Source organism: Macaca nemestrina, chromosome 14, assembly GCF_043159975.1.
Source record: "Macaca nemestrina isolate mMacNem1 chromosome 14, mMacNem.hap1, whole genome shotgun sequence".
Lineage (NCBI taxonomy): Eukaryota > Metazoa > Chordata > Mammalia > Primates > Cercopithecidae > Macaca > Macaca nemestrina.
Window position 1 is genome coordinate 62,828,526 of NC_092138.1, and position 12,175 is coordinate 62,840,700.

Consider the following 12,175-nt stretch of genomic DNA (forward strand, 5'->3'; position numbering starts at 1 on the left):
TTCTCCTGCCTCAGCCTCCGGAGTAGCTGGGATTACAGGTATGTGCCACCACCCCCGGCTAATTTTTTGTATTTTTAGTAGAGATGGGTTTCACTATGTTGACCAGGGCTGGTCTCAAACTCCTGACCTCAAGTCATGCACCCCCCTCAGCCTCCTCCCAAAGTGCTGGAATTACAGGTGTGAGCCTTGGTGCCTGGCCCCAAGATGACCTTTAAAGTCCAACTCCCCTTTTATAAGATGACGTTTTTGCTTTAGGACAGGAAGTCATCATTAAATATTTGCTCTTCCTGCCTAAGCAATGGAAGATAGCTGCCACCTGCCTCAGAGGCATCCCTGGGACTGTGCAGTTTCCTAAGGAGGAACAGAAGGATCTTGAAGCTGAGTCAAGGATCACTGGGGGCCTCAAGCTAGTCTTGGCCACAGATCTGGGGCTTCTGTGGGTCTGTAGAGGTAACTGACTGGCTTGTGTCCCCAAAGAGACTGTTCTTTTTTTTTTAATTAAAAACATTTTTTTTTTTTTTGTAGAGCTGGGGTCTTTCTATATTGCCCAGGCTGGTCTCTAACTTCTGGGCTCAAGCAATCCTCCTGCCTCAGCCTACCAAGTGTCAGGATTACAGGCATCAGTCACCGCACCTGGCTGGGGCTGTCCTCAAACAAGAATCCTTCACCTTGTCATTGTAATATTCTTGCAACTTATCTGTAGGCTTGAAATCTTTCGAAATAAAGTTTTTTCTTTAAAAAATAAACACAGATTCTGATTTAAGTATTTCAGAGCGAAGCTCAGCATCTGTGTTCCCCCTTGCCCCGCCCCAGGAAATCCAATCTGCAGATAGAGCTGAAAAACACTGATCTAGATGAATTAGAGAAATGTGTATGTAAATAAAATTTATTTTATAAATCAGAAATTCTTTGAGAGCAAATACCAAATTACTTATTAATGTATACTGTGTAAATATGGGGGAGTTTTAGATATTGATTTTTCTTTAAAAGAATCTTGTCTTTATTTAACCTATGAAGATGCAGATGAGGCCGCGTGCGGTGGCTCATGCCTGTAATCCCAGCACTTTGGGAGGCCAAGGCAGGCGGATCACGAGGTCAGGAGTTCGAGACCAGCCTGGCCAACATAGTGAAACCCAGTCTCTACTAAAAATACAAAAAATTAGCTGGGCAGGTGGCAGGCGCCTGTAATCCTAGCCACTCAGGAGGCTGAGGCAGGAGAATCTCTTGAACCCAGGAGGCAGGGGTTGCAGCCAGCCGAGATCATGCCAGGCACACCAGCCCGGGTGACAGTATGAGACTCTATCTCAAAAAAAAAAAAAAGAAGAAAATGCAAATGAACACATAATACCTGCAAAGCAAGAAGGCATCTTCCTTTTAATGTTTTATTTTGCCTTTGTTTTGCGTGTTAGTTGTGCCCACTTTGTGGTACCAAAAAAAAGTGAAATAAAAGTAAGTAAAAACAATCATTTCTGCTTACATTTACAGCTTATTTCATATTCTGCAAAATGTTTTCCCATCTGCTATCACCGCCCCCGTCCTCACAGCAGCCTGGGAGAAAGGCAGAGCCTAAATTATCATCTCTATTTTGTGCATGGGTGATCTGAGGCCCAGGTAAGAAGAGTGGCTCTACTGAGGTCCCAGAGTTGGTTGCTGGAGGCACTGGCAAAGGAATCCAGGCTCTAGCCCCCTTCTCTGCCTCCTGTCATCTTCCAGTTGCTTTTTTCCTCTGTCTTTCTCTATCCCTTTCCATTTCTCTCTGCCTTGAACTCTCTCTCTCTTTCTCTTTCTGCTTCAACTTTCCTCTCCTTGCTCCAACCCTCAGACTGGAGTCAGCTTTGCAAGTTGTCCAAACTTTTTGTTACTCTGGAAACCTGCCAGCCCCATGGCCACGGCCCCATCTCATCAAAAGCTCAGCATCTCTACCTAGAGCAAGCCCTTTCCAGATGCCCATGTGCAGAGATTAACTCTGGCCTCTCCATCTGGCCCTAGATAAGATTAGGGGAGTGGCACTATAAATAGGCCCCCATCCTTCCCCAGGCCCAGGTCCCAGCCAACTCAGGCTACACCATCCCGGGATCAGCATGGCCATCCACCAGTGGGTAGTCACCCTGGCCTTGGCTGCCCTCCTTGTTGTGGACAGGGGTGAGTGGGCAGAACCTGGATTCTCTGTGGCTTTGTGTTGGTAGGTGAGCTTGGGGTGAGAGCAGAAGCAGGGCCTGGAGCACCCTGTGAGGCCTCAGCTTTTTCCAGGTACCTTCATTCTACATATGCACCCCCCACTGTGGTGGGGGAAGTTCTGGGCTGGGAGAAAAGAAACGGGTTCAAATCCTGACTCTGGCGCAGAATTGCCAAAGTCCCCTACCCTCTTGGGGCCTCAGTTTCTCCAGCTGCAAAGGAGGGGATTGTTCCAGTTCAAAGCTGCACTGAGCAACTATCGGGCTGGAAGTTGTGGGGGCAGAAGGGAGCAGGTGGGTCCCAGCTCTCAGGAGAGATTGACAAGTATGCTGGCTGCAGGGTGGTGGGTGCTAAGAGAGACCTGGCCTAGGTCTTCTGAGCTCCCAATCTCTCTGAAAGGCTGTGGTTTGGGACTTGGGCAGCCATGTGAGCATGACAGAGCCCTTTCCCAGGACTGGACACATATACCTGGGGTGGGGCCCCCTCAGGGTCTGGGCCATCCCTGCAATCTCACAGCTACCATGTCAGGCACTGTTCTGAGCCCTTAAGATAGATTAGTGACCCAAACAGAAAAAGCACGGTCCTAATGGAGCATAAATCCAATGGGGTAGAGGAAAAGGGGAAAGGCAATAAAGAAGATGGTTACAATGTATGTTGAACAGTATGTTAGAAGGTGATAAAAGTTAAGGAAAAAACACTTGGCAGGGTGATGGGCACTGGAAGAGGGTTGCAATTTCAAATCAGGAGAGGTCTCTCTGAGAGTCCGATGTTTGAGCAAAGCTTAAAGGAGATAAGGGACTAAGCCATGTGGATATCTGGGAGAAGAAGCTTCCAGGCAGAGGGAACAGCTCAGGTGCAAAGGACATGAGGCAGGAGCATGCCTGGAGTGACTGAGATACTGTAAGACCGCTGTAGCAGGAGGGGATGCGGTACGGAGTGATAGGAGAGGAGATGAGAAGGGCAACTGGGAACTATACCCAGAAAGACCTTGTTGGCCAGCGCAGGAACTTGGCTTTTCCTCTCACTAAAATGGGAGGCACCGAAGGCTTTGAGCAGAGAGTTATGTCTTTCAAGGGTTGCTGTGGTCGGTATATTGAGAATAAACCGAACAGGGAAGCGTGGAGACCAGTTAGGACCCATCTGGACAAAAGCTATACGTTATAAGGCAACACCTGGCAGGATCCCAGGGCCACTGACCTCATGGCCAGTCCCACATCCATTTCCCCAGCTGGAAACAGACCTGAGCATGGGGGAAAGGGAAATGGGTCTGGGGGCCTGTTCGGGAGCAGCCTGCTTACACCCAGCCTGCTTACACCCAGCCTGCTTACGCCCAGCCTGCTTATACCCAGCCTGCTTACGCCCAGCCTGCTTACACCCAGCCTGCTTACGCCCAGCCTGGCACCTACACCTACATACTCCTTGAGCAGCTGGGAACACTGAAGAACCTGGTCTGAAGAAGTTTGGTTTTTGTTTGTTTGTTTTTGTTTTTGTTTTTTGCACATTTCAGATTACTGCCTGGGCTGAGTGAGGAGGGGGCACTTTGGGTCAAGGTCAAGGGCAGCCTGGGGGTAAATGCAAATTTCCCCCACATCCCCCAGGAAGAAACTCTGACATCATAGAGTTCTGAACACTCCCTCCTCCCAATACACTTTTATTTTTTTTAATTAAAAAAAAATTTTTTTTTTCAAGACGGAGTCTTGCTCTGTCACCCAGGCTGGAGTGCAGTGGCGCAATCTTGACTCATTGCAACCTCCACCTCCCAGGTTCAAGCAATTATCCTGACAGCCTCCTGAGTAGCTGGGATTATAGGCATGCGCCATCACACCCAGCTAATTTTTGTATTTTTAGTAGAGACAGGGTTTCACCGTGTTGGCCAGGCTGGTCTCGAACTTCTGACCCCAAGATTTGCCCACTTCAGCTTCCCAAAGTGCTGGGATTACACCAATGCATTTTAGTATTCAATTCCTGAACACCCACAGTGTGGGACATTGAACCAAGTGCTGCACAAGGGCAGACATAAAGGAACCCCAAGGAGCTTAGGTGCATAGGGAGGCGGGGTGACCTAGTGAGTGGGACAGTACATGGTGGTGTGAAAGAACCCTCTATCCAGATCTGCTCAGGAAACTGCCAGACATGAAGGCAGCTTTACTGGGGGCAGCATCAAGCCTTGAAAGGAGAGTCCGATTCGGTGGGAGGAGAGCAGAGATGAGGACATTTCAGGAAGGGGACATGGCATAAGCCAAAGCAGAGCCCAATCCAGGACCTGTGAGCAGAGAGGAATAGCTGGGGTGTGAAGAGGTATACTAGAAAGTGAGCCCAAGAAGTAAGTTTGGGGTCAGCTCACACAGTGCCCTAAACATAAGACTTAGCAGCTCAGGTCCATAGGGAGGCTTAGTGATCATGACGGGGAACCATGGAAGAGCTTTATATTTTTTAAATGATTTTCTTTTCCCTAACAGTTAAACAGCAAGAAATGCACAAATCTTATCACTCGCTGAATCTTATCAATGAGTCTTGACAATGCATACACTCGTGTAACCCAAACCCCCATCAAGATACAGGACATCTTGAGACAAGGACTTGGGGAAGAAAAATAAATACAAAACATTTCCATAGCCCCAGAAATTCCCCTATGTCAGTCAATCCCTGTCCCCATCCCAGTGCTCTGAATCTTTTTTTTTTTTTTTAAGAGACAAAGTCTCACTCTGTTGCCCAGGCTGGAGTGCAGTGGTGCAATCATAGCTCACTGCAGCTTCAACCTCCTGGATTCAAACGATCCTCCTATCTCAGCCTCACAAGTAGCTGGGACTACAGGTGTGTGCCATCACACTCAGCTAATTTTTAAATTTTTAAAAATTTTTATTTATTTATTTATTTATTTATTTATTTATTTATTTTTGAGACGGAGTTTTGCTCTGTCACCCAGATTGGAGTCCAATGGCACAATCTTGACTCACTGCAATCTCTGCCTACTGGGTTCAAGTGATTCTCCTGCCTGAGCCTCCTAAGTAGCTGGGATTATAGGTGTGCATCACCACGCCCAGCAAATTTTTGTACATTTAGTAGAGATGGGGTTTCACCATGTTGGTCAGGCTGGTCTTGAACTCCTGACTTCAGGTGATTCACCCGCCTCGGCCTCCCAAAGTGCTGAGATTACAGGTGTGCGCTACTGCAACCTGCCCTAATTGTTAAATTTTTTGTAGAGACGGGGTCTTGCTATGTTGCCCAGGCTGGTCTCAAACTCCTGGCTTCAAGTGATCCTCAGCCTCCCAATGTGATTTTTTTCCATCATAGATTAGTCGGCCTGTTCTAGGATTTCACATAAATGGAATCATAGGGTATATAATCTTTTGTGTCGGTTTTCTTTTGCTCAGCAAACTATTTTTGAGATTCAGCCATGTTATTGCATGTATCAGTTGCTTGTTTTAATTGTTGAGTAGTGTCCCATTGTATTTATCCATTCTCCTGTTGAAGGACATTTGGATCACTTTCAGTTTGGGCAATTTGACATGGAAGGGTTTTAAGCAGTTCAGTGACAAATCTAGGTTTGCATTTTGATACCCCAGTGCCAGCCTTAAACAGCACATCAGGGGTGACTTAGTTTAAGTTTCTGTTTCCCGCTCTCTGTGGAAATATCTTGTAATAGCATCTCCAGGAAAATATAAAACTACATTGCCTTGCACACCTCCAGTAATGGGAAACTCATTACTTCTGGAGATAGCTTCTTTCACTGTGGCATAGCTCCCACTGAGAGAAAATTCTACTTCATATGGAACCCAAATCTGCTTCCCTGCAGCCTCCTCACAGAGGTGGGCTCTGCTCTGTGAGGTTGAAAAGAGTCCATCTCTCCCTCAGCCCCAGGATAGCCCTTCAGAGACTTTAGGGAGCATCCTGCCCTTCTGTAATTTACATAAATGCCCTTCCTTCCACCTGTGCCATTAGACATGGCTCTAGTTCCCTCATCCACCCATCACGCTTGTCAGTCACATCACAGTTTGCTCATGTCCTATAAGCACTTCAGCCAGACCTTGAGGGGCACACCGGTGTATGTAGAAAGAGTCAGGCTCTGGACTGCAACAGACAGGTGTGCAAATCCTAGCTCTGCCTTGACAAACTGCTTTGCATCACCTCTGAGCCTCTTTCATAGTTGGTTAAACTGACCTATGCCCCAGAAAACAGATTCTGAGATACATGCAATTTACTGGGGAGCGTTCATGGGAGTAACATCCATGAAGGATGAGGGAAGTTGACTTCCATGCAGTGCAACAGAGGCTTCAGATGATCCTACAGGCAGCTCTGGACAAGGGGATCAGGGCCTTGGTAACCACATCAACCCGACATGGGATATTGGCTGTTCCTGGGTAGAGGATGTAGCCTTGGGCAAGGCAGCTCCATTCTCTGAGGGTAATTCCTAGGAAGGGACTTGCAGTGAGTGGTCAGTATTCCTGGCAGCTGGGGAAATGAGTGCCTCAGTCTTGCGGGAGGGCTCTTGGTGGCAGAACACAGCATCCACTGCTATCTCCTTTCTTCCCTCTGTTATACAGCAGTAAGAGGGATGGAGAGGAGTTAAAATCATGTGTTCTCAATGCCTGGCACATAATAACTGCTGAATTGTTATTTTATAATTATTATATGGGACACAACAACTCCAGCGGGATCTAACTAACGAGGAATAGGCTGGACTGTCACCTTCCTAATTTTTAAATTTCTGTCTCTGTTTATAGAACCCAAAATCACATCAGTTTTCTGGCAACCCCATTGTCTGGTGGCTCATCACCTTTCCTTGAGGAATTCCAGGTTGGGTAGTTGCTGGACCAAGCTCCCTGAAGGAGAAGCAGTCCTCAGACCCCTAGACCTGGTGTCTAGAGCTGGTATCATCTAATTCTTGCCTCTTTGTGTTTCAGAAGGGCCAGTGGCAGCAGGAAAGCTCCCTTTCTCAAGAATGGTAAGGCAGCTGCGTGCTGTTCTCACCTTCCCTCTGCCGAGAGGAGTCCTCTCATCCACGCTGAGAAACCAGTTATTTTTCTCCACGATCCTGCTCAGATACCTTCAATGGCTCTAAGGTGGCCAAGGTGGCCTCCTGGCCTGCACATTCCCCAGATTAGCCCCCAAAGCTGAGTAGGCCCAGTCACCTCACCCAAGTCCCAAGATTGGCCCAAAGCCCTTGTGATGTCCCCCACCTGGTCTCCAAGGCTCCTTCCATCAGTGAGATCTCCCTACCCAGGCTTAGCAGGACAGGGTGTGCGCTCTGCTCTGTATAGTGCAGACAGGCAGGCCACAGAGTTCAGGCCAAAGAGGGGAGCTTAGCACACTGAAAGCACCTGTGGAGTGTGCCAGCCTCCTCCCACCACATTCCATCTGATTATCTCAACACCAAGTTGTCCCTGAATCCTGATTCCACCTTGGCCCTCGGTCTGATGCCCCCAGTGACCAGAAGGCAGTGGTGCTGGCATCCTTGAGACCCTTGAGATTGCCCCTTCACGTAGTGGAATGAGGAGGGTCGGAGCCACCTTCCCACCCACAGCCTAGCATCCTCCCTATCATTCCATCAGAATCCAGCCCCACTTATTCAGTGCCAAAAAGCCAAATACTTTACATACATTATTTCAATTAGCCCTATGTGGGAGGAACACCACTATTATAATTTTGACAGATGAGGAAATTGAGACTCAGAGAGTGGAAATACCTCAATTAAGGTTATACAGCTAATCAGTGGCAAAATTCAGGTTTCTAGGGTTCGAGCCTTCACAGTTGCACCGCACCACCTTTCTCACCCTATCCCTGTCTCAGGCGCTAATGCCAGTCCTGACTGAGTTCTCACCTTGACCTCAGGCCTGTCCTAAAACCCTTTCAGACAGCCTCGATTAAACCCCAAGCTCTGTCCCCTTTCTTCAGCCTTCCCACCCTTTGCAACCTTTCTGACATGGGCCTGATAGATCATGCAGGCCAGGGAGAGTTCAGGAGCCACCAGGGAGAGAGGGGCCTCCTGGGAATGACGGGTGGTTCTGTATCCTGGGGTCTTCAATGGGATCAGCAGCAGAAGTTCTGATTAGTTCTGACTGGTGTGAACCAGTCCTCAGGTGCTTGAGGGCACAAACTCACTCCACACACATACACATAAACACAGGCATACGCTTGAATGCCTGCACACCCAGGCTCCAGAGACACAGGTACACATATGTACACATCCAGCCATAGGCGCACACGTGGTCATGCACACACATATATAAGCAAACACACCAAGGGGCCCTGAGTGGTTGGTTTCATCTTCACTGGACCCACACTGGGGCCTTCTTGACTCTGATACCTCACTGGAGCCCCTCTGACTCCGAGTAGAACCCCTGTATCTCTCCCCACTGCCTCTGAATCCCTGAGCCCTCTCCCTCCCTTCTCTTCCACAGCCCATCTGTGAACACATGGTAGAGTCTCCAACCTGTTTCCAGACCTCCAACCTGGTCTGTGGCACTGATGGGCTCACATATACGAATGAATGCCAGCTCTGCTTGGCCCTGATGTAAGTCCACCCCACAACCCCTGCTTGCTTGGGTGGGCCCCATCTCTGGTGCACAGTTTGAAAGGAGCAAGACTTGACCTGCTTCTTCCTTCATACATGCTTGACCTGAGAAGAGTCCTCCAACATGTGCCCCTAATAGAATGAGCACCAGATTAACTCAAAGAAGGCACATGGTTCCAAGCAGAAATCTAGAAGCTGGTGGCGGGTAGGGAGTAGGGGCAGAAACCCTTTTCCTTGTTCTGTCCTGACCAAGTGACCTCATTTGTTCTTTCATTTGTCTATCCAGCAATTATTTATTGAGCATTTACTATGTGCTAGGCACTGGGGCTAGAATAGAGCATAAGTTAGACAGCATCACTATCCTCCTGGAACATACAATTGGTGTAAGGGGGAAGCCAGGCTTGATAGTCAGCCAATTGCAGCACAGAATTTTTTTTTTTTCCCCCCGAGACGGACTCTCGCTGTCACCCAGGCTGGAGTGCAGTGGCACAATCTTGGCACATTGCAACCTCCGCCTCCTGGGTTTAAGTATTCTCCTACCTCAGCCTTCCGAATAGCTGGGATTACAGGCGCCCATCACCACATCTGGCTTTTTTTTTTTTTTTTTTTTTGTATTTTTAGTAGACATAGGTTTCACCATGTTGGCCAGGCTGGTCTCAAACTCCCAACCTCAAGTGATCCACCTGCCTTGGCCTCCCAAAGTGCTGGGATTACAGGCATGAGCCACTGCGCCCGGCCTTCAGCACAGAATTCTAAGGGATCAGTGGGGCACATAGGATGTCATGGGAGCAGGGAAGAGGCAAGGCCAGGGAAGACTGCCCAGAGGATGTTAACTCCTGAGCTCAACCCTGAGGAATAAGTAGAAATTCGCTAGGAAAAAGGAGCAAGGGAAGATAATTCCAAGTAGATGAGTTTGAAAAGGTCTACAAGGGAAAGAAAGTTTACATTTGAAGAAATATAAGAAGTTGGACATGTTGGAGTATAAAGTTTAAGGGAGAACGGGGGAGAGGCAAGAAGTGAGTCCAGAGAGATGAGCAGGGCTGGAACATGACCTCGCTACATCAGATCACCTATTGGCTTAGTTTCTTCATCAATAAAACCCATCTTCTATGATCCTGAGAACTAAATGAGATCATGGAAGTGAAGAAAGTCCTCAGAAGCTGCAAAGCTCTGGATAGACGTGAAAGTTTGTATTTGAGGAAATATAAGGAACATCAGGATGTTGTCCTAGCTTAGAGAAAGATCATGCTAATTAAAGACTCATGGTTAGGAGACACATTGGGAGTGGAATTGACAGGCTTGGTATGTGACTGGATGTAAAGGCTGAGGGGAAGGAGGCAGCATACTGGTTTCTGATTTGTGGGCTTGGACGGCCAGTGGTTCCATGTGCTGAGATGGGTGGTCTGGGGGTCTGCACCAGTTCTGTGGGGGGCAATGATGTTTGTGGACAGTTGAGCCCCTAGGACATCCCACTGGATATGGACAACTGCATGAATAGGCAGGACATAGGTCCGAGCTGGAGACAGATTTGGCAGCCATCAGCATGTACTGGTGGTTGAAACCCCAGGAAGCTGAAATCCCCCAGCGGGAGGGTGTGCAAAAAGGAAAAGCTGTAGAAGGATGTGACCATGGACGCTTGGGATCTGCCCTGTATCCGTACACTGCATATGTGGGCAACGCTCAGCAGGATGTCTGGATAGACTATGCCAGGTCCCTGAATGGTACACTAGAGCTCCTGAGAAGGTAGCCTCATGCCTGTCTTCTTTGATCCTAGAAAAACCAAATAGGACATCCAGATCGTGAAAGATGGCAAATGCTGATCCCACAGGAGCACCTCAAGCCATGAAGTGTCAGGCTGGAGAACAGTGGTGGGCAGGGAGAGGATATGACACGAAATAAAAAATCCAGCCCAACTCAGTGAAGTGATCAGTGTCTCTGGGGACACTGGTTGCAGAGGGGATACAAGGTGGATCTCGCATTGTCCCCTCTACTCTGAATTTGATGTCCAGCTTCTCTCCATCCCTTTGGTGCTCCTCAACCCCATCACATGTCCCCTCAGAGGTCCCAGTTATCTTCTGCCTGCCTGAGAGGCCAGTCCCTGATCCCAAGACGCTGCCTAGGACTCCCGTCTGCCCTGGCCTGGACTGTCATTCAGGTGAGGAACCTAGGTGAGGTCTGTATCCTCTGCCACTGCTGGGGTGCATGGCCCAGCCTCAGAAAGCCTCTGTGAAATCAGGAACAGTGGCTTACACCTATAATCCCAGCACTCTGGGAGGCTGAGGGTGGCAGGATCGCTTCAGGCCAGCCTGGGCAACATAGTGAGACTGTCTTACCAATTTTTTTTTTTTTAATTAGCCAGGCTTGGTGGCATGCACCTGTAGTCCCAGCTACTCAGGAGACTGAGGTGGGAGGATCGCTTGAGCCTGGGAAGTCGAGGCTGCAGTGAGCCATGATTGCATCACTGCATCCCAGCCTGAGTGACAGAGTGAAACCCTGTCTCAAAAAAGAAAAAAAAAAAGCTTTGTGAGAGTCACCCTGTGTACCCAATGGCTTCCTCCTGGGCTGTGCCAGCACTCCAAGGCATGCACACACAGACATGTGGCACAGCAATGGCTGATATTCAGGCAGTGTACACAGTACAGCTGAACTGCTTGTTGTAACACTGAACTAGGTTTTTCACAATCAAAAACAGGTGCTGCCCCAAGCCCTGTGAGTGCCCCCCCCATACCCTAGCCACCCGGATTGTCCCCTGGAAACACTTGGGTCTTGGCATCCAGGATCTGGGCTTAATTCCTGGCACTGTGGGATGATTTCCAGATGCTGCTCTGCTCTTTTGGTCAACATCCACTCTGACTGGTTGTCAAATATTCTGACATTAGGCACAGCCCCAGGCATGTACTGCACACATGCACTCACACAGTGTTCCACAGGGACACACAGCATTCAGAATTGTCACCATTGACAGAGACCCCTCCTGTGGTATATGTTGAATACCTCCTCTTTCGGCCAAAGCTCCTAGGCAGAGCCTCTTGATAATGGTGGCAGGAGAAAGGGGTATGGAGAGAGGTCTGGGCAGGTGAGAGCAGTTTCACACACTCTGATTCCTGCTGCAGAGTAGGCACAAAGGGCAGGAAATGCTCTGTAGAAGATACACGTCTGAGAGAATGGGTGCAGGAAGGCAGGAAGCTACTTTCCCTGCACCACTGGAATGGGAACACTTAGCAGGAATTGTTGCTGATAGATTTGTAGGTCGCAGGACTGCGAGGCCATCTATGAATAAGGCCTTCTACTGAGACTGATTCATACCTGTTTCATACCTGCATATGAATGATGTAGGATTGTTTGGCTGTGAGAGGCAGAAAACCCAAAATAACAGTGACTTATAGACAGAACTTCATTTCTCCCACACATAGACTTATGTAGTATGGCAACTCCATGCCCCCTCTATTTTGTTACTCTGCCATCCGCATCACAGTTTCTACCTCA

General features: G+C 48.6%; 1 protein-coding gene across 1 annotated transcript; it reads left to right on the top strand.

Annotated features, from left to right (window-relative positions):
* Positions 1 to 2,069: 2,069 nt before the first annotated feature.
* On the top strand, positions 2,070 to 10,594 carry LOC105485661 (serine peptidase inhibitor Kazal type 4). Its single transcript, XM_011747992.2, has 4 exons — positions 2,070 to 2,142; positions 7,080 to 7,120; positions 8,577 to 8,689; positions 10,464 to 10,594. The coding sequence occupies exons 1-4, from the start codon at positions 2,082 to 2,084 to the stop codon at positions 10,474 to 10,476; spliced, it is 228 nt and encodes a 75-aa protein (XP_011746294.1). The 5' UTR covers positions 2,070 to 2,081; the 3' UTR covers positions 10,477 to 10,594.
* The last annotated feature ends 1,581 nt before the right edge of the window (positions 10,595 to 12,175 follow it).